Consider the following 22,271-nt stretch of genomic DNA (forward strand, 5'->3'; position numbering starts at 1 on the left):
AGAGGAGAAAGAAGAGCGTCTCTGTTCCCACATTGCAAATGTATAAAATCTGTTTTTAATATAGACTTTTTTTGACTCTGCAACTGTTGCACTAAAATAATTCCCTGGACTTGATTTTTATATATAAACATATACATATATATATATATATATATATATATATATATATATATATATATATATATATATATATATACTGTATATATAATTTATTTGTAGATCCAAATAAGTTTAGATATTGAGAAATAACTATGTTATATTGAAACATTTTGTGATTCTATTATTAAACTGACATTTATTATTGCATAAACACACACAAGTACCAAAAATAGGTACCGTTGAGTACTGGTACCAATTCCCAGGTACCGGGTATCAGTACCGTATTTGTTCAAATGCGAAAGCCTCTGTCGTAGTTATTACGTGCTTAACGCCATGGTTGTTTGTAAATCATTTAGCACACCACTAGATGAAAATAAATCACACTGGGGCTTTAACAAAAAAATATTAAACTTCTTTAAACTGGGTGATCTAAATGCCACCTCTCATCGAGTAAGAACTGAATAATACCCAACTGCAAGGTATGGAGAGTTATATTTGATGCACGTACACTAGTACCTTATTTACTTCTAAGTGACATTTTATTAGAGCCTCCATAACTGTTATAGCGTTGTGCAAGAATATGATATTATATTGTCTTGCCAACACAACAGCATGGAGAAATCGCTGTAGAGAAATGAGCTTGGACATTACAGTCTGGGGAAAACATGTTTTCCACTGTAGAGAAAAATAAGAAAGTAATGCATAAGGAGTCAGTGGAGCTACATAGATAATCCCCTGAGTGCTCCATCATTTTCTAAAGATTCTTTCTTTTTCCTACAGATTCTAAGACAACTTAAAATATAGAGCGATCACCATTGTAGAGCAAGGTATGGTTAGTGTGTAATCAAGCGGGCAGCTGGTCATGATGGGCTTATATCGAGCAAAATGAGGAACTGATGGAGAAGATTGTAGAGCATGAACATAATTCCTGGAGCTGAAAAAGAGTGATAGTGTGCATGAGGTTCAGTTGACAGACAGTCTACAAGAAGTGTAAGAACAAAATAGCGTTTTTTGGAATCATGAATTTTACAGCTGTATATAGCACAGGGCTGAATGAAACTCCCTGCAGGGAGAAGAGGCTTGAGTTAGTGAGGCTTTTCTATGAGAATACATTGAATAAATGAGCTGAATCTATTATGAAGACTGAAGATCGGACACTTCTGAAAATAAGTGTCAACCCAGGTTGAGTTCATATATGCAAATTGTGTTATGATAATGACAATATTTATCTGGTTTATGTAGAAATCTTCTGTTGATATAATGTGGTGATAATTTACATTTGAAAAAAAAAAAGTGACAGGATTTCACCAACATGAAATAAAACAATGAGCTATGGTTAAGCTCTGCTATGGTTATTCATGTAAACGTCGCCATTTGGCAGCGGATAAACTTTTATTTAGAGTGATAACAGACAAGACATGCTACTGTAATTCTACATATTTCAGTTTTAAACACTTGTCTAGAATAGATAGTTATGTCACGCTCTCAGAACTGTAAATGGTAAGGTCTCTAGCCTCTCATTAATTGTCCATATCCTTTTTTGATGGATTGAGCTAACTGTACCCCTACAAATACGAAACAGATTCAAGTCCCAAAAAATGCCATAGTGATGGCAGCATTTACTCAGTTGCATGTATATGAATAAATGATATTGTTTTTTAGAGAACGTTAACTGCTAACACACTTGCTGAGGTTTTGACAATGTATGAGTATTGAACCTTGATGTACTCACCCTAGTGATTTGACCTTTACATGCTGCCTGTGGCATGTACTCACAGTAAGATTCCCTTCTGCCACCTGAGTTGTTGTTAAAACGACAAAAGGCCCAAAGCTTATGCAGTCTGTACTGTTTTACAAGCTAATGTCTTGGATCTCAGCTTGGAACCCTGGGGCAGAGTAGAAATTCTCAGAAACTAGCACAGCAACTGCTTCAGTTAAAGTTAATCTAAATGCCAAAGTGGTAATACTGTATTAGACATGTGACAAAAACATCCCACAGACTTTGGCAAATACAAGAACACTTCAAGCTGTGACAGCAACATAATCACTTTGGTAACTGTGGCTTTGTGTTTCTGCACAGCCCATTTTGATGTAGTTTGTGACTGCTTCTGGAAAAGATGAGAGAAATAAGACTGCCAGTAGTGTTTTGTTCCAAAGCCTGGGTTTCCACTCATTTGGTAGGATCACTGTTTGCATCTATGTGTTAAAGTCACTTAATGAAAACAGGTAGAACACATGGAACCATGGTCTAAAGTGTATTTAGTAAAGAACTGGGCTGTGACATACTCTGCTTTCATAGCTGGACCAAAGTGTCCAGTGGCAGGGGGAATTGGGGGTTATTTTTTATCCTGAATTAATTCCACTGAACGCAGGCCATACAGAAACACAGCAACATTTTCAATAAGATAAGCAAAAGCACAGCTTGTTTGTCATGAAATGTACTTTTTTTTCATCTGTTGCTTTTTTTTATTCTTATTGCTGCTGATTGTAATGTTGATTGGTTGCCAACTTCAAGAAAGCGCTATATAAATGAATTTTGTCTGAAAACAAATGATAAAGTGGAATTTGACACAACATAATGTTGAATGTAGATGAAGGCAAACAAGAGTAATTGTCTCTCTCTAAAGAGGATTCTTTGAAAACTTAGAGAATACCAGGAAAAACAGGCTTTGATATAAGAAAAATTATCCAAGACTTGGGTAGAACAAAAAAGAATCATAAAGACCAATAAAGCTAGGCTAAAACCAGATGGCTTGTCCGCCAATATGTACTTAGGTATTTTTTTGTTTTTCATCTTTAAGCTAAGTGTTTGTTGATTACCATTGTGTTACAATCACTTAGCAAAAGCAGATTTCAGAGCAAAGCAGACTTGTCACTGAAATCTGCAGAATGGATTTTGTTATATACCACTCTTATCTAGAAAAGAACAAAAAAAAACTACTCAAAGGGAATATGCCAAACTTTGATTCAGATATGGTCCAGCACAAAATGAAATGAAAATGGAAAATATGTTATAATACTGACAACTTTGTGGATTTATAGAAAGAATGAAAGAGAAAAATATGGAATAATAAATTCTACCAGAGGGGAACACAAGCAATAAATACATATAAATAAGCATTTCTTTTCAATCGACACGCACGAAAACTACTCTCCATGTGTATTTCGAATGCTTTACACATGAAGATTCAGTACCACGAGGCCCCAATAAAACACATGCTCGTGGTTTGTTTTTTACATGCTGTTAAGAACGTGAATCAGGCAAACCCAGTATTCAAGCCAAACAAGTGAGGTTAAGGCAAAAAAACAGGATTTTAATAATGAAAACAGGGACAGGCGGGCTCAATAGTCAAAAGGGCAGTCCAAAATCCGGTACACAAAAAGCAGTCCAAAATAGGCAGAGGTACAGACAGGGCAAAGCAAGCTCGGATAACCATGGGACAGAATTAAGTCGGTAAACCGGTAAATCAGTCAGACAGGGCAGGAAAAACAGATCAGGGAACAGGCTGGCTCAGAATCAAAAAGGCTCTCGGGTTATCATCAACAGGTCAATCAAGAAAAGAACGCTGGAACAAAACTCACCGTGGCTCGTTAATGATCTGGCAGAGAACTGAAGACCGAGGCAGAACTATATAGTGGAGTGAGCAGGTGAACGGGAGTGAAGACTAATTACAAGTGACAGGTGGAAACTGAACTGAACTGATTGGCTAGTGACTGGAGGTTGACAGGTGAGCAGATCTGATAGGCTGGTAACTGGTGTTTGGGGAGTGACAGATAAACAGATTGAGTGAGCTGGCAGATTGCTGGGAAGAGACAGAACTGAACTGGAAACATAAATAAAATCAAACTACAATAAAATCTAACCTATTCCATAAACCAAAACTAATACAGAACCTAAACCTAAGACTAAACACAACACACACAAGCTATAATAGAAACCAAACAAGAAAGAGCCCAAAACCAAAACTGATTTTAAAGACCGGAGAGATAACTAATACATCAAAATTAACAAACAGCTGAAACAAAACCCAAATCCTGACACATGCGCTCATAGCTTACTTTCCTGACGCCCATAGCCTCTTTCCTATTCACGTGTTGACCTGTTCCTGCTTGCTCGTGTAAACCTTTGTCAGTTACAGGGTGGTACCCATCACACAAAGTAAATCGCTTGAGGTTGGCTACTTTTCAGCAAATCCCACCTATTGAAACTGTACTGTTTTCTTCTTAATATGCCTGATGCATCTGATGTGCCATGTGGGCCATCATCTCGGAAAGGTTGCCGATTCCACTCCTTGTAATGTGCTTGGCACGCAAAAAGTAGTATCAGCACGTTTAATCAATCATAACTCGCTGAGTAGTAAACTGATTTTTATGGGTTTTTTATGCTACAAATCGTATATCTGCAGCAATCGTCTGTGTTTAAGAGTATTTAAATATCCTTAGGGGGTTTAACAGTAATATAATATTCTGATGTAAAGTATGATAAGTATTTTATAAAACACACACACACACACTCACACACACACATATCTATATATATATATATATATATATATATATATATATATATATATATATATATATATATATATATATATATATATATATATCTGTATAGATTAGATACATCTACATAGACAGTTTATAAATGTGCATATAAATGTATAGCCTAGTCATATATTTTATTGAATTTACTATTAAATTATTGTCACGCCAACTGACAGAAAGCACGACGGAAACACCAAAAAACTTTCTTCATTCACTTCCAAAAACAAAACAAATTTTCAGGTGGACCTGCAGGGGGCAATCAATCATTTGCATTTTTTGCAACATAACCAGAAAAGCACCCCAACTGACTTCCTGTCAAGAGGAGGAACTTCCTGTTAAACGGCCATCTTGAACATCAGTTCAATACATGCTGTGGAGGACAAAGGAGGAAAGTTTGTTGAGAGCAAAAGCTTAAAGAAACAAGCAAACCAAGAAAACTAAAATCCCTCAGTTCACCGTCAAACGCAACTGGTAAGAGATTTGACTTTCTTGAATTATTCACCTGTTGTTGTGGAAGGTGAAAAGGATAAACTTGTGCTTAACTATGTGCTCCACATGTGCACATGTAAAATGTTTGTCTCAGTTGGCATCTGACTTAGTTTATTCTAATGTTAGTGGCTTTCAGTTAATCATTGTCGCTTAGTCTGCCTAGTTTGAAGTCTGAAGTTTATGTTAAGCTTGACAATGCAGCTTATTGTTTAAGTTAGTGACTCAAACCAGTCCAATTGTTTGGATCAGTAAACCTGATGGCTTTATTGGACTTGTGCTTTTGTTTGACACTCCACTATTTGCATATCTTAGTTACTTCTTAAGTTAAATGTTAAACAAGATATATTTATGTGAGATTAATGCTAAAACTTAAAGTATGTTGGCACTTATGCTGATTTGATGCTAAGGCATTGCTAGTTTGGTTGCACTCAGTTAATTGTAATTAACTAACCTTTTTACATTTTAATGATTTGTGTTTGTTTAAACTTGAAATAACGCAATATCTCCTGTACTCTTGTGTTCAAGGTTTTCAACCTGAATGACTGTATGACCCCTTCACCAATCAAATCAAGAAAACAAATTTCAATAATAAACATAAAAAAGGGGAAATCCTTGTTCTGAGTTGTTCCTTGCTGACTGGGCTCTTTCAAGTGGAGCATTACTGAGGGAAAAAAATCAAAATCACAACAAAACTTGACAGTTGAAAACCAGCGTGGCAACAGTGACTAAGGATAAACGGCCTTCAGTCAACCTTGTCTACGCGAGGAAACACTGCAAGAATGGCGGAAGAAGCCACAGGAAAAACCATCAAACAGCTGAAGACAGAGAGGACTTCAGCAAAAGCGGCCTTCACGAAACAAGCAAACTACCTGTTAAGAGTGACTGGAGACCTGATGAAGTCAGAACTTCAAACGGAGTATAGGAAACTCTGCACACTCTCCAGGGAAGTCAACAGTGCCAACGACCAGTACGAGCTCGGTCTACTAGCAGAGGTTGACGAAGGGGAGAAAGAGGTGAAGCTGCAACCAAACGAAGAGAGCGACCTTTCAAAGACCACAGAAGACTGCAGGAACCGACTGGAAGAAGTCAGAACAAGTGTACAGTCCAGTCTCTGGTCAAGGTACGCCGAGGGGGAGCTGACCTTTGCCATTGAGGAGGCAGAGTCAGCATGCGAACAGGCTCGTGGCATCCCTGTGTCCCTCATCAACAAAGATGCATATGAGCACAAGGTGGAAACCGGAAAGCAACTTGTCGCAGAGGCAGTGGCTGCACTCAAGGAATGGGAGGGATGGATTCCCAATGAGGAGAAGACTGAATTGGATGGCAGGTTAAAAGGCTTAAGGAAGCTGAAGAACAATCTTGTGGCAAAAAAGGCTGAATTCCTAATCGTGCAGAGAACTGCAGAAGAGGAGAGGCGGGATTCTTCTCAAGCCAAGTCAGCACCTCAGCCAGCCCAGCAGACTATCCTCAAAATAAAGCCCACCAGCCTGCCCAGATTCCATGGATCAAGAAGGGAATTCTACCAATAGAAAAAAGACTGGGAAAATCTGCAGCAGCAAGGCGAGCCAACCGGCTCGGCAGAGGCAAAAAAGATGCAACTCCTGGACAGCATGGATGATAGAATCCGCAAAGACCTCCGGCTCTCCACCTACAAGTCTGCCGAGGAGATGTTCAAGGTCCTGGGAAACAGGTTTGGGAATAAAACTACCATCGCCCTGGAGATCATCGAGGACCTGGAGAAGATCCCACCTCTAAAATTCCACCAGCCCAGGAGGATGATCGAGCTCATCCAGTCTGTCGAGAAGGCCTTGAGCGACCTTACAGAGCTCGGAAACACCGGAGCCATCAAAAACCCTCTTATAGTCAGGTCGATCGAGGGCAAACTGCCAGACACGATGAAGAGGGATTGGCTAGTCTACATGGTAAATCCAGAAAATGCAGTCACACCAGACAACCACTTTGACAAGCTCCTTGCCTACCTGAAAACTCAAGAAGAGGTCTTGGAGAGACTTGAGCAACTTGGAGTGTGTGAGAAGCCGGGCAAGAGGCCAGCGGACTCCAAGAAGTATGCTTCTACCAAGGCCACGAGTAAAGAGGGATGTGTTGTCTGTGGTGACGAGCGCCATGCAGAAAAGCTCTTCTTCTGCAAGAAATTCAAGGAGCTGAAGGTGAAAGACAAATTGAGTGCTGTAGAGAGGCTGGGAGCCTGCACAAAGTGTTTGGAGTGTCATGACGAAGACAGTACCTGCAAAGACACTTACCTGTGTAAAAAGCTGGGCTGTAGGAGAGGCCACCACTTCTTCCTGTGTCAGAAAGCAGACCCTAAAAAAGAGGAAACGGAGACAAGGGCAACCATGAAGAGGCATAAACTGACAGAAGAGCAACAGCAATTCGTGTCAGAACTGTCCCCTGAAATGGCAGAAAAGTTTAAAAGGGCCTTTACAAATGTGTCTGCAAGATCTCTCTGCACCGACAAGCCTGCAGGCATGAAAGTAAGTGCAGTTGCAGAGCTCCCTGTGATCCTCATGCTCCTTGAAGTCACGACCAATGCAGGTCAAAGGATCGGAACTCTAATCGACTTAGCCTCCGACACGAATTACATTACCCACCGTGCAGCCAGGAGACTAGATCTGAGGAGCGAAAAGATCACACTTGTTGTCCACGGGGTTGGAGGAATGGCCCTAAAAGTCAAAACAAGGCGATACCATCTCAGAGTGAGAGTTAAGACCCCCAAAGGAACGGAACGTGCCCATGAACTCCTCTGCTATGGCTTGGAAGACATCGCTAAAGTACAAAACCCAGTCACTCCTGAACAGCTGAAGAAGTTCTTTCCAAACACCAACTTGGATGATCTGCATAGGCCAGAACAAATCGAACTCCTCATCAGCCATCGCGAGGGACGACTTGTACCGCAAAGGATGAAGGTGGTCGGTGACCTCATTCTCTGGGACGGCCCACTGGGGAAGACGGTCGGTGGAACGCACCCGGACCTCTTCGAAAAAGTAGGTCTGGCAGCACACACCTCAAAAACCCATTTTGCAAGATCCATGAGGGCGACAGCTGTGAGGTACCAAGAACTCCTTGACACGGATGGGATCTCAGCTGAAACCAAAAGCACTGTAGCCAACAAAGAATTCCTCAACTGGTGGAAATGGGACAGTATTGGAGCAGCTTGTGAACCAAAGTGTGGAGGGTGCAGATGTGGAAACTGCCAGCCAGGAGGAAAAGAAATGACGCTGAGTGAGGAGAGGGAACTGGAGATCATCAGAAGAGGCCTCACCTTCATCAACACGGACGATCACAGCAGTGAATCCCACTGGGATACAAAGTATCCATGGATCGAAGATCCAACTTCTCTGCCAAACAACCGAAGTGGAGTGGAAGCTACTTTCCTGAGAACAGAGAAGCAGCTCAAAAGAGAACCAGAGTGGAAAGTGGCGTATGCAGCTCAAATCCATGAAATGGTGGAGAGAGGAGCAGCAAAGAAGCTCACCAAAGACACAGTGACCAACTGGACAGGACCAGTATGGTATGTCAGCCACTTGATAGCGCCAAATCCACATTCCACTACAACACCTGTACGCCTGGTGTGGAATAGCAGCCAGAAATTCAAGGGCACAAGCATGAATGATCTTCTGCTGAAGGGACCCGACGTGCTCAACCCGATCAGGGCAGTGCTACTCAGATTCAGAGAAGGGGTGCATGCCGCACTCGGAGACATCAAGAAGATGTACAATTCGGTGTGGTTGGAAGACCTGGAAGTACACCTACACAGATTTCTCTGGAGGGACACAGAAGATGGAGAACTTGAGGAGTATGCCATAACAAGAGTCAACATCGGTGACCGGCCAGCAGGATGCATTGCACAGCTCGCCATGAGAGAGACTGCAAAGCTACCCATGTTCACTCACCTGGAGGAGGAGCGCAGGATCCTGGAGGAAGACTCCTATGTTGATGATATACTTACCTCCCAAAATGACCTGGAACAGCTGGACAAAAACATCACAGGAGTTGAAAAAATCCTGAAAGCAGGCGGATTCTTCCTAAAGCCTTGGGTCCGGTCAGGCCAAAGTGGGAGGGACAAGCTCGCACCAGAGACACCAGCAAATAAAGTCCTTATTCTTCCAAATCAAAGAAGAGAAGATGATGACAAAGCCTTGGGAGTCGGCTATCTGGTTGAAAGTGACAAACTGTACCCAATGACCTCAGTCAACTTCTCGAAGAGGAGAAAGAAAATGAGAGTAGGTCAAAATCTCCTTGAGGGAGAGGTGAGAGGAAAAACTCCCAAGCCTCTGACTAGGAGACAGCTGTTGAGCCAAGTGGCTAGCCTTTATGACCCAATAGGTCTTGTCACTCCTGTGAAACAGAAGGGTGCCATCCTAGTCAGGAGAGCCTTCCAGGAGGCCGGAACCAACACAGCCCGAGACACCTGGGACAAGCCACTGTCAGAAAAATTGAGGGAAGAAGCAATCCAGCTTTTTGAAGAATACATCCGCCTCAGCCAAATAACCTTCCACAGAAGCCTCACACCATGCAACTGGACCAAAAGACCATGGGGGATAACATTCTCTGATGGAAGTGACCAGAGCTATGGAGCCGTGGTGTATTTCAGGTGGGAGACTACAGAAGGCATCGAAGTCAGACTCGTCGAGTCGAAAGCAAAGCTTACACCACTCGACCAGAAGGGGGAACCAGTCAAAACTGAAATCTGTGGTGCTGTTTATGCTGTCCGCCTAAGAAGGTACATTGAGAAGCACTCTCGAATGGAGATTGAAAAATGGCTCCACCTGCTGGACAGTCGAACTGTGTTGGGAGCAATCCAAAGAGACAGCTATGGATATCAGACATTCTTTGCGAATAGAGTCGGAGAAATCCAGAAGACCACATCCCCAGATGAGTGGTGGTGGATCCAGGGAGACCTCAATGTGGCAGACATCATAACAAGAGGTGCAGCCCCAGAAGATCTTAAAGAGGGTTCTGTATGGCAGAATGGACCAGACTTCCTGAAACTACCGGTGGAAGAGTGGCCAAAAAAGTCTGCCAAAGATGTTGCAGCCCACGCCAGAGAAGGGATAAACAAGCTTCAAAGGAAGTCCTTTTCAGGAGCACTGACCAGAGCACAGCTCAAAAAAGCCACACACGATGTGCCATCTAGTGGTACAAGCGGCCCAGAGACAGTCGCAAGCAAGAGAGAGACTGATGCTCAGCAAAGCACTGCAGATGGGACGGGGCCCAGGACTCAACTCCGAAGACCACCAGCTGGTTCTGCAGTAAAAGAACTGATCAATGTCAGAAGGTTCAGCAGCTTGACCAAGATGACCAGAGTTATTGCCTGGGTGTGGAGAGCTGCAATGAAGTGGAAAAAATTGCTGGGCAAAACCCAATCCACAAGTAAACCAAAGTGGGAGGTGCTATCAGCAGAGAAGCTAAATTCCAGAGCCAAACAAGCTGGCTCAGAAGATTGTGGACAGCTGTGTGACATGCAGAAAGGCCAGAGCTAGAAAGTGCCAACAAATCATGAGTGACCTCCCATCCGAACGGATAACACCAGCCAGGCCATTTGAATTCACAACATTGGATCTATTCGGACCTTATGAAGTGAAAAAGAAATCAAGGCTCAAGGTATGGGGGTTAGTCTTCTGCTGTATGGCATCCAGAGCTCTGCACTCAGATGTTGTAAGTGACCAGTCTTCTGAAGGTTTCCTACTGGCCTACAAAAGATTCACAGCACTAAGGGGACATCCAAAGAAGCTGTGGTCAGACCCTGGGAAAAACTTTGTGGGTGCCAGACCTGCTCTCAAAGATATATAACATCTATATATATATATATATATATATATATATATATATATATATATATTTTATATATATATATTTTATATATATATATTTTATATATATATATATATATATATATATAGATATATATATCATATAGATATCTATATATATATATAGAGATAGAGAGAGAGAGAGAAGATCTCTCTCTCTCTAAGGAGAGAGAGAGATCTCTCTCTCTCTCTCTCTCTCTCTCTCTCTCTCTCAGAGAGAGAGAGAGAGAGAGAGGAGAGAGAGATCTCTCTCTCTCTCTCTCTCTCTCTCTCTCTCTCTCTTCTCTCTCTCTCTATCTCTCTCTCTCTCTCTCTCTCTGTTCTCTCTCTCTCTCTCTCTCTCTCTCTCTCTCTCTCTCTCTCTCTTCTCTCTCTTATCTTCTCTCTTCTCATCTCTCTCCTTCTCTCTCTCTTATCTCTTATCTATATTCATCTCTCTTCTTATCTCTTATTATCCTCTTATCTCTTCCTATCCTGTTTCTATTATATCTTATATTTTTTTTTTTCCTTTATGACTAGGCTTACATTATTGCCCATTTATAAACTGTCTATGTAGCTGTATCTAATCTATACAGATATATATAACCAATATAGAGTGGCTGAGGGTTTTGCAAAACACTTATGCTACTGTAACTTTACTAAGAATATATAATTACTCTGAATCACATGGCTTTATACATGCAGCTATGATAGCTGTATGTAGAAAAGTTGCAGTGAAAGAAGCTTGGAAATCAGTTTAGTAATCAGAGTTATGATTTATTAAACATGCTGATACTACATTGCACCTGCCAGTGGGTGACCTTTCCAAGATGGCGGTCCAATTGGCACTTGAAGTCCATCAGGCATATACAGTATATCAAGAAAGTGCAGTTTCAAGAGCGAGATTTCCTGAGAAGTAGCCAATCACAGGGCAGTTAATTCTGTCCAGTTGGTACTACCCTCAAACTGACAAAGGTTCACACAAGCGAGCAGAAACAGGTTCACACACAAGTAGAGAGAGAGAGGCTACGAGCGCATGGAAAACAAACCACGCACGCAGCTAGAAGGAGCATGCACTCATGTGCGTTTTATATTGGTGCCTCGACATACTGAATCTGCATACGTAGAGAGTAGTTTATGTGTGTGGGAATGAAATTAAACTGCTTGTATGAGTATTTATTGTGCTGAATTGTATTGTGACTCGATAGATACACCCTGAAGCTGTAAAATTGATTAGCAATCGCAGAAGAAGATAAACAGTTGCAGCACAAGGGAACAGTGCCATTGGTTTTTGTTGCTTGTTTAATTTTTCATCCAAGCCAAGTCTGAAAAAATTAAGGAGATGGCAGATCATACTTCTGAGTCTTCAAGTTACATTATTTTATATATATATATATTTTTTTTGTTTGGTATAGTAACATATAGTTACTACAATATAGTAGCATTCTCCATTCTGCACATTATCAATCTGGGACTGCTCCAATCGAATCCGTTCGGGGAAAGGAGGGATATTCAGCCGAGCTTTATGAGCTGATTGGGCGAAGCGACACCTAGTGCCCACCTACCAAAGGTTGGATTCAGCCAATCATGGTATCAAATGACTATGTTGTAAGCAGCAGGCACCATGAGAAACCACAACAAGTTACTCTGGTCAAGGCACTTCTTGCTGGTATTCTTTCAAAGAAGAAATCATGGATTCTGACACAACAGACGTGATAGCAGCAGCTACATGTGCGTCCTCCTGCGCTGTTATTTTGGTTCGGCTGTGGGCTCCGCAGCTCTTTCGTAAAAGCTCTATGTCCCGCTTTAAACTATAATATTGCAACATGATTGGCCCACACAGTTTTTGGTTTGGCCCTATCAACTAAGATGGAAGTGGGACAAGATGGATCCGTGTGTATTTCTGAACATGCAAATACCACAAGACTTCAGCTTGCAGGCAAGCTTATTGGTATAGGGCTTTTAAGTGGTTTTAATAAACATGCTTTGTTCTATGTATTTCAACTCTGAAAGAAACATTTTGTCTTAATTAAAAACACAAAGTGAAAGAGACTATTAATTCCATTTTACCACAAGGCCAGTACATAGACACAAAATCATACATTTATACACTAGTTCCCGCTGTCAACCTAGAAACACCATCTAACCCAGACATGTGTGAGTGTGTGAAAGAAAGCTAAAAGTATTTGGAGAACAGAAATGTGAGTTTCCTGCTCCGATGTGCAAGTGTTAACTTCCACACTACCATAATGCCGAATACAGATTTTATTCTTTTCTTTTTTTTTTTTTCTTCAGTGGATGAACTTTTCAACTTGACATTTTTCTGCAAATTAAAACTGCCTATTGAAAGAGATTTTTTAAAACCGAGACAAAGCATGGCAGCCACATGACAGTGACAGTGTTGTGTCTCTTTCGCTTCAATTTTTTTTACTTGACTTTCCCTTCGGAAGCCGGAACATGGACACATTTATAGAAATGAAATCCTAATATATCCCCTTTGAAGGAAAATGTCATTCAGGTGGACATTGCAAATATGTCATTGCTGTGAAATAATTTGATCTACATCAGTGTGTTCACTGCCACTCAGAAAATATAATGTCAATGCCAATTAACAAAGAGAGCAAAACGGTGACATCTAATCCGCTAATTTTTTGTTATTTTCATAAGCTGCTATTTTGGCTCATTACCTGAATCTAACTACAGCTTACAGCTTATTTATGTTCCCTTGCAGCTAATGCCCACAGCATAGCAGCCTAATAGGAGGCCAAAGTAATGAACTCATTCCAACCCTTTAATGCTTGGATAGTTCCTTAATGCATTCATGTCATCGCAGTACATCAGCCCAGTGTATGTTTCTAAAGTATAACAAAGGTAATGGACAATATCGCATAATCTCTACTTGTACAATGAAATTTAGTCAGCCGTGCATAAAAAGGGTTTCTAATATTATTAAATATGTTTAAACTTGTGATTATTTCCCTTAGGAACTCAGTGGGCTTTTTCGGTGTACATGCTTGCTGGTTCTTATGTTACCAAAGACAGCTCTGCAGGAAAGAACTTACAAGTTAATTCATTTTTTGTGGGTTTACTGCAACTGTCTGTTTGCCGTTTTTCTAATAGGCAGATAGTTGTTTAATTGATATGTAAGCCTTTGAGATATAAAGGATTTCAAGCAGACTGAGAAGAGGAATAGGTACGTTGACCAAAGCAAAACAATACGAGTGAAGCTTTCTAAAAGAAAATATCCTGCTGAGATCAAGCAGATCAAAGATTTCCTATTCTACAAAGTCTGATTTGAAACACTTTTGGGTTTAAGACCATACTTTTCAGCCACTATGGCAAACATGAATTTCATTTAAGTTTTGTCTCCAGCATTTAATTAATGTCTGTGAGGGAGACACCCTGCCTGCTATTAAGGGACTTCCCTTGTTTAATAAATTGCCTTTTAAAAAGTATTCATACACCTTGAAATCTTTCCACATTTTGTCCAAACAAAAAAAAAACTTCACTGTGGGATTTTATGTGATAGATCAACCCAAAATAGTGGGTAAGTGTGAAGTGGGAGGGACAATCAGGATTTCCTTTTCATTTTGGTGTGCAGCGTTAGTTTTTTGACATAACATTTTACATGTACGTCATAGAGTTCCTCTCAGAGGTGGGGACTCGAGTCACATGACTTAGACTCGAGTCAGACTCGAGTCGTTAAAATCACGACTTGAGACTTGACTTGAAAAAATGCTCAAAGACTCGGACTTGACTTGGACTTTCATGCCATTGACTTCAGACTTGACTCGACTTGAAGCTGTTTACTTGAAAAGACTTGATATTTTTTACTCAAAGTCTTAAAATTTAAAACACATTATTTATAAAGTGGCGTCATTAATTACTTTCACTCATTCCGTATCAATATGCACAGACCGTCACTATGTTTTTCCTCTCTCCTTATGTATGTGTACGTAGCGGCAGCACAACCAATCAAATTAACAGGATTTGGACATTTAAAAAAACGCGGCGAAGCTACAGAGCTCAGGGAACGAAATAACCGCTCGAATATGCTTCCGCGAGTAATTTCTTTTGGCTACGTAGGTTATGAACTTTCAAATAAAAAACGAACTGCAACTTGTAAAACATGCAAGAAAAGAATATCGGATGGAGATGCCACGACGTCCAACTTTGTCCGGCATTTGAAGCTTCACAAAGAGCGGTAGGTGGCACTTTTCTTTTGCTGTAAGATAGTTGACTTTAGCTAACTTCATGTTAGCATGTGTACTCCCGGTTAAATTGGTGATGATTTACCCTAAATCCGGTCCTTCAAATGCCTCCACAAATAATGTGCACCGTATTAGCTCAGTAAGCCGGTGGATAGTGAGCGGGGCTCCGGAACAGAAAGCCGGCTGCGCCACCGAGAGGCTGCGGCTGCGTACAGCTCTGTACCAACTCGCGGACTTTTTCACAAAAAATGCCGGCAAACTCGCTGGAAACCACTCATCTACCGAGTCGTATAGTGCATGACCGCCAACGCCTGCTGGAATTACGGTCATGCAGTGTTTTTTGGACTTGTAACCACTTCTACGCTCGACTGTTTACGCTGCTTTGGAGCGCTCCGCTCTCAAGACCCAGAGGCCGAGGAGGCCGCGGCCACTTCCGGCAACTCGCGCCGGAGTAGAGTGAAGAGGAAGCGGCTGAGCCGGCCAAGGAAGCGCGGCTACCGTGGAGGGCTAGCAGCTAAGCTAAAGGCTAACCCATTTAGATCGCCGCTTCCATCCATCTTGCTCTCCAACGTCCGCTCACTGGACAACAAAACGGACCATCTACAACTCGAGCTCTCTGCAAAGAGGGAGTTTAGAGACTGCTGCGCTCTGTCCCATCATGATGATGAGCCGGGTCTAGTATCATCTAAGGATGGTTAGTGTATTTGAAGACATCTACGTTGGGAAATTATATTGACAATATATTGTTTACTGCAGTCAGTGCATTAAGTCAACTGTTTTTGACTTAATGCACTGACCGGCGTGACTGTCACATGTCGTACAGACCCATTTCCAAGTGGTGTAGCTTTGCTGGGGGAAAAAAAAGACCAAATTGTCCCAAATAAATTTTGTGTTTAGAATATCTGTCCCATATTTACGGAGGACTGAAACTAACATACGTAGAAATAAAAGCAGAAAAATAAATGCACCAGACCTTCCTGAGTTTACTTGTGATAACTTCATTTATACTTATTTCATTTTTTTAAAACTATGTTGTAGTGTTGATGTTTATTTATGAAAAGAAGGAGTAAACTGAAGTCAAATGTAATTCATGAATGGCTGTAATTTATTTTCTGACATCTGTTTACTTCTGACAGATTTGAAGAATACCAGATGAATAAGAGGATCACAAATGAACCTCAACAGCCTTCCATATCACAATTTCTGGACACTCGTGCTGGGCAGTACAGTATGAATCATCCACAGCAGAAAGCCATTACAAATGCCTTACTACGTGACTTAATTATTGGTTGTAATCTGCCCCTGTCTATTGTGGAAAACAAGAGTTTTCGACACTTTCTGACAGTAGTCGACAGCAAATACAGCCCAATATGTCGCAGAACAATGACATCAAAAATAGAAGATCTTGCTGCTGAGAAACATTTGATGTTAAAAACCCAGCTGAGCCAGACTGATCATGTTTCAGTGACAGTGGACATTTGGTCAGACCGAAAGATGAGGGGTTTCCTTGGCATCACTGTGCACTGGATACAAAAAGGAATTGAGAGGCTCGAGGTAAAATCAAAACTGTTGGCCTTTGAGCGCTTCAAAGGCTCGCACACAGGTGAAAGAATCTGTGAAAAGTTTGAAGCTGTATGCGATGAATACAACATCAAAGATAAGCTAGATTACATTATAAGTGACAATGCTGCCAATATGCGAAAAGCATTCACTGTATGCTTTCCCACTGACCAAGGTGAGGAACCTGATGATAATCATCATCTTGACGACCCAGAGCTCTGGCATGACTTACCCTTGGAAGATCAGGAAACAGTCGGTGCTTCTTTGGGAAAGAAACATCGCCTGCAATGTTTTGCTCACACACTTCAGCTGGTGGTGAGAGATGGCCTGACAGAGACCAAAGTGGCATCTCCTGCCCTTTCAAAGCTATCTAAGCTCAGCTCACTACTGCACACAAGCACAACATTGAAAGATGTGTTTGAAGCTGAATTTGGTGAACGGAAAGGCATCCCTGCTTCTGTAATCACAAGATGGAATTCAACAGTGAGACAAGTGAAGGCGGTTCTTCAATGTGAACATCTAAAACTCTGTGCTATTCTTGAAAAGGCCGGGCACAAGAAGTTGTTATTCACAATACGAGAGTGGAACTTGTTGAAGGAGATTGTGGACATCTTGAAACCGTTTGAAGAAGCAACTGATTTGACACAAGGTGAGAAAATAGTCACGATCAGTGCTGTTGTTCCATCCGTGCTGTCCCTCAATCACCACCTTGAGAAACTGAAGCCGCAAGTCCGTTTCCTGAATGGTCTGGTCAGCAGTCTCCAGGCATCTTTGAACAAAAGATTTCTTGGAATTTTTATCAGTGTGCAAATGGCGAGAGCAGAAGAAGGGATCACTGCACCCTTTTCAGATCCAGTGTACCTCAAAGCAGCTGCTTTGGATCCAGCGTTTTCTCTGTTGTGGGTGGAACACCATGTGTTGGGCAGTCAGGACATGAAGACAGAAGTGACACAAAAAGTTAAAGGTAAAGATTGTATTTGGTGTTCTTTTTCTGTATTATTTATTTATTGTCTAAAATTCTAATACAGACTCTTTTGCCGCTGTTACTTGGATGTTTTCTCAGATCTGATCCTGGAAAATGCTGCAGATCCTGCAAAGTTGGAGCAACACGTGACTCCTGGTGATAAAGATCAAAAGGACTGTGAAGATGGAGGACTGTTTGCTGCTTATTGTAAGAGGCAGAAGAAGGATGTCCAGACAAGTCCAGCACTACAGCTAAGTCATTACCTCCATATTGCTGATGGACAGAACGCCCTCTTGTTCTGGGCAATGAACATGCACACTCTTCCTTCACTGTTTAATGTGGCCACCAGAGTTTTGTCAGTGCCTGCTTGCAGTGCTCCAGTGGAGCGCGTCTTCAGCTATGGTGGCATCATTTTACGTCCTCATCGTGCACAAATGACAGACAGACTTTTGGCCAGTTTGGTCTTTTGCAAATGCAATGCAGAATAGTTAACTGAAATACAGTATCCTCAATTGCAGATTTGTTAATTGTTCAGTTGATATATTTGTTTTGTTTCTTATGTCACTCAAAACATGGACACATAAAAATACATGTTCACTCAGTGACCAGGTCAGAGAAAAGAGGAAAAAACTGCTGTTATGGTTCTTTGTATTGTGCTGTGGAAATGTCAGCATTTTTGTCTTTTTTTTTATTGAATATCAAGTTTAACAGAACTGCGCAGTAAAGTGGTCCAATTTAAAAATGTTTTTTATACTTTGTGTTCAGCTACACATGTTCTATCATCTGAGATAAATACATATTTTAAAAAGAACAAATGGTCTATTATTTGAATTTTATGTATAATTGCGAATTATATATAAAAAAATAAAATAAGAACGACTCGAAATGACTTGAAATTAAAGGTTCCTGACTTGAGACTTGACTCGACTTTACCTGTCTTTACTTGAGACTTGACTCGACTTTACCTGTCTTTACTTGAGACTTGACTCGGACTTGAGGACAGAGACTTGAGACTTACTTGAGACTTGCAACACAGTGACTTGGTCACACCTCTGGTTCCTCTTCTTCAACATGTTGGCTGTGTCTCCTACATTGGAGTCTCTATAATCAGCGTGTGTTAGACAACAAACAGCAGTTTTATGACGTTCTTGAAATGGCTTTCATCCTGCTACTCTACCCTAAAAGCCCTGAGTTGTGGAGTGCGCAACTAAGAGTTACCCTGTTGACAGATTCTCCCACCAGAGCTGTGGATGACTAAAACTCATCCAGAGTTATAATGGGCTTTCTAACTGCTCTTGTTTTAAAACTCCTTTCCCAGCCTGTCAGTTTAGAGACAACAGCCACGTATTGGTACGTTTGTAAAGCTATACTCTCTCCATTTTTAGATGATGGACTGAAGAGTGCTCTATGAAATGTTCAAAGCTTGAATTTCTTTCCCTATAACCTAACCCTGTTTTAAACTTTCCACAGCATGACCCGTATGGTGTTTTTTATGGTCATTGGGATACTGTTTCATTGCTCACTAATTCTCCAACAAACCTCTGAGTTCTTCACAGGATGCCTGGATTTCTGAATTTATATTTAATAATTAGAAATCTGTTGACTGATGTAGTAATTCCTGAAGGCAATCGGTCGTACTGAACTGTATTTAGTATTATGAGAGTAGGGAAACAGCACTTTTTGTGTAAAAGAAAAACAAAAACTTTCTTCAAATCTCTCTGTTATATGTGTTTGTCTATCACGTTCAGTGCAAAACAAATGCATTAAAGTTCCTGGAAATAGTGTGGTTCAATGTGAAACAGTTTAAGGTGTATAAGCAGTTTTTCAAGGCACATCATTTACTTTTCACCCTCCACTCTCTGCCCTGCTGTTTGTTTACTTTTATTTTTAATTCTAATAGAAATTATTTCAGGCAAGTGTGTTTATTCCAGACATTAAGTTTGTGTACTTTTTGCCCAAACTCATAAAAAAGTACTCTTGGACCAGTTCTTCTGTGTTTTTGAGAGTCTACTTCTTGCGCTCTCAAGCACCTCCAGCCACAGCAGATGGCTGTTCGTGCTGCTCTTGGTTCTGCTGAAGCTACTTTTCTGTTAAAAGGGAAAGGTTCATCGCCACTTTTGCCACAGTCTGCAGGGTCGTTATTTTTCATATTTGTATTATTTTGCTAGCGGAATCAAACCGCTTTGAGTCACTCAATTTGAGATGTTTTTATATGATGTATTTTCAATTGGTTTATATTACAAGAATAAAATGAAATTAATCTCAACGAAAATGGGAAAAAAATACTCATCAGTCACTTGCTCCTGCTTAACAACGGACACGAAGATGTACCTACACAGCAGAGACAGAAGATTGTAAGATAAACACCATAATCTAGCGAAGGAGGAGTCCATGCATTTCTTGCACACTGTATAGTACATGTTACCAGGCAACACTCAGGTGGCTTTCTCCATTCAGCAATGACTTGCATGTAAGTATTGTAATACTCACCTGTTTCAATATCTTCCTGTGAGACATCTGCTGCACTAAGCCCTCTATTATCTGCTTCACCTTTAAACTAAAAGTGCTCTTTCTCAGAGGCTGAAAAAATAAGCAGAAAAATCTATAAAAGAAGCTGAAACTGAAAAAAAACAAGCAGAAAACTGCTTGCTTTGTGATTAGCCAGCTAAGTAATATTCATCCCTTTCCTTTACTTACCCCCCCCCCCCAAAAAAAAAATAACTACATAAAAATAAATAAAAATGTTTATCTGAAAGTTCTCTTACAAACTTCTTTCCCATACTTGTTTCTGATCACAAATAGATCACTAATTTGCCAATGTAGTGACTGAAGTTAAGACGAGTATGGGCGTCAAAAAGAAACATAATTCAGTCGTATAATGAACAACTATTAATGCTAATCAAGCCAAAATAATTCATAAAAGGATCAACTGAGATGAGTTAAAGGAAGCAGACCCGATGGGTGCTTGCTTTATTTTATCTCAGGTTTAATGTGCCAATTTCAGTTTTTATTCGGATACCATATGCTTTGTCATATACAGTGTTTTCATTTTCCTATCTTTATACTTTTAAACTTTAAAATGTTATTTGTCATGATGCAGATTAGGTGTGTTTCATGAAACGCAAGTATATCATTTACACAAGAAACGTTCAAGGATAAAAGAACCCTTTAGACAACAATAATGTGCAAAATGGGAATTGTAATCATTTGAAATTTTTTTGAACCAGTAACACTTAAATACTTGGCACTTCTAAAAGTGGAATTGGATTCTCATCTTCACTTTGTATTTTCCTCTTAAAAAGAAGTCTGAGGTTCCTCCACTTTTCTTAATCTTATTCATATACAACATAAAGCAGAGTGGTAACACATCAAGGTTACCTTACGCAGACGCTTACGGTAAACTATATGTCTTTATTCTTGTGCTATAAAATGACCAAACTTACAAGTATATAATTATATAATTTGTATCAGCTAGTAATGTAAATTAGATATTAATATCCACAATAACAAGAAAAAAAAACAAAGGAATGCTTCATGAACTTTAAGATAATGTCGGAGCGTTATGTAGCTACTCTGGTCCTGCATCTGGGCTGATATGAGAGTTCTCTGCATTGTGTCTCATTCCTGATGAAATTATGAACCGAACACCTTTGATTGGTGGAGTTAATTTTGATTAAAAAATTAAAACAGGCACATGTGAATGGTAACCCTGACGCTTACGTTAGCTAAAGAGCTCTATGACTTACTAGATAGCGCACACATACGAAATGCTGTACTTAGCAAAAAAAATCAAATCCATGTACAATGTTGACATTTACAGCACAACATAAACTACCTATAACTGACTATATGTTTTTGTTGCATAATGTGAGTGCGGACAACATCTCAGACGTACCTCTCCTCAGCCCGGCTTCTGGTGGACTGAGAAGAGTAGTGTTCATGTGAATATTCTCATTAATGTCATCGACAAAAATTTTAAAACTTCAGAATATTCTGTACAGTTTTTCTCGATGATCCATCCATGTCAACCACCTCACAGACGTTTCCCGAATCCTTGGTGAAAAAGGCAATCTTTTAAACTATGGCAACTTCCTGAAAACCAAGTGCTTACCAGTTGAGCATAACGAGTTTGCTTTAATTGTGAAAATCATTCCCTCAGGCATATTTAAAAATAATGAAACTGCACCTTAAGTATCAAAAACTTAAACTTCAGATACATTCTCTAAAGATTATAGTAGCTGACATAATGGACAGAAAACACTCAAATATGCATATGTAGAAACTGCTACAAGGTTCAAATGTGATATACACGAAGGGAAAGCTATTCTGGGATGCAAAGTTTTTTTTGCTTTTTTTGTGGCACTAGTCCTCTTTAATTGACCGAAGACTGAAGAAAGAAATGTGGTTAAGAGAGAGCAGGAAGACAGGTCCTGTCACGCAGAGGACTGAGGCCTCCAAACATGACTGGAATGCTCTAGCCCCACGGAGTGTGACCAATTAACACTCATGTTTTTAGACTGTGGAAGGAAGCCGCAGTACCCGGTGAGAACCACACATGCACAAGGAGAACATGCAAACTCCATGCAGAAA

The 22,271-nt window shown here is 40.5% G+C and overlaps 1 protein-coding gene across 1 annotated transcript; it reads left to right on the forward strand.

The window, feature by feature from the left end:
* Positions 1-4,817: 4,817 nt before the first annotated feature.
* LOC118567254 lies at positions 4,818-6,665 on the forward strand. The gene is made up of 2 exons (XM_036151937.1): positions 4,818-5,118; positions 5,662-6,665. Exon 2 carries the CDS (start codon positions 5,916-5,918, stop codon positions 6,663-6,665), a length of 750 nt encoding a protein of 249 aa, XP_036007830.1. The 5' UTR covers positions 4,818-5,118; positions 5,662-5,915.
* The last annotated feature ends 15,606 nt before the right edge of the window (positions 6,666-22,271 follow it).

The sequence above is a fragment of the Fundulus heteroclitus genome, chromosome 20 (genome assembly GCF_011125445.2).
Source record: "Fundulus heteroclitus isolate FHET01 chromosome 20, MU-UCD_Fhet_4.1, whole genome shotgun sequence".
Lineage (NCBI taxonomy): Eukaryota > Metazoa > Chordata > Actinopteri > Cyprinodontiformes > Fundulidae > Fundulus > Fundulus heteroclitus.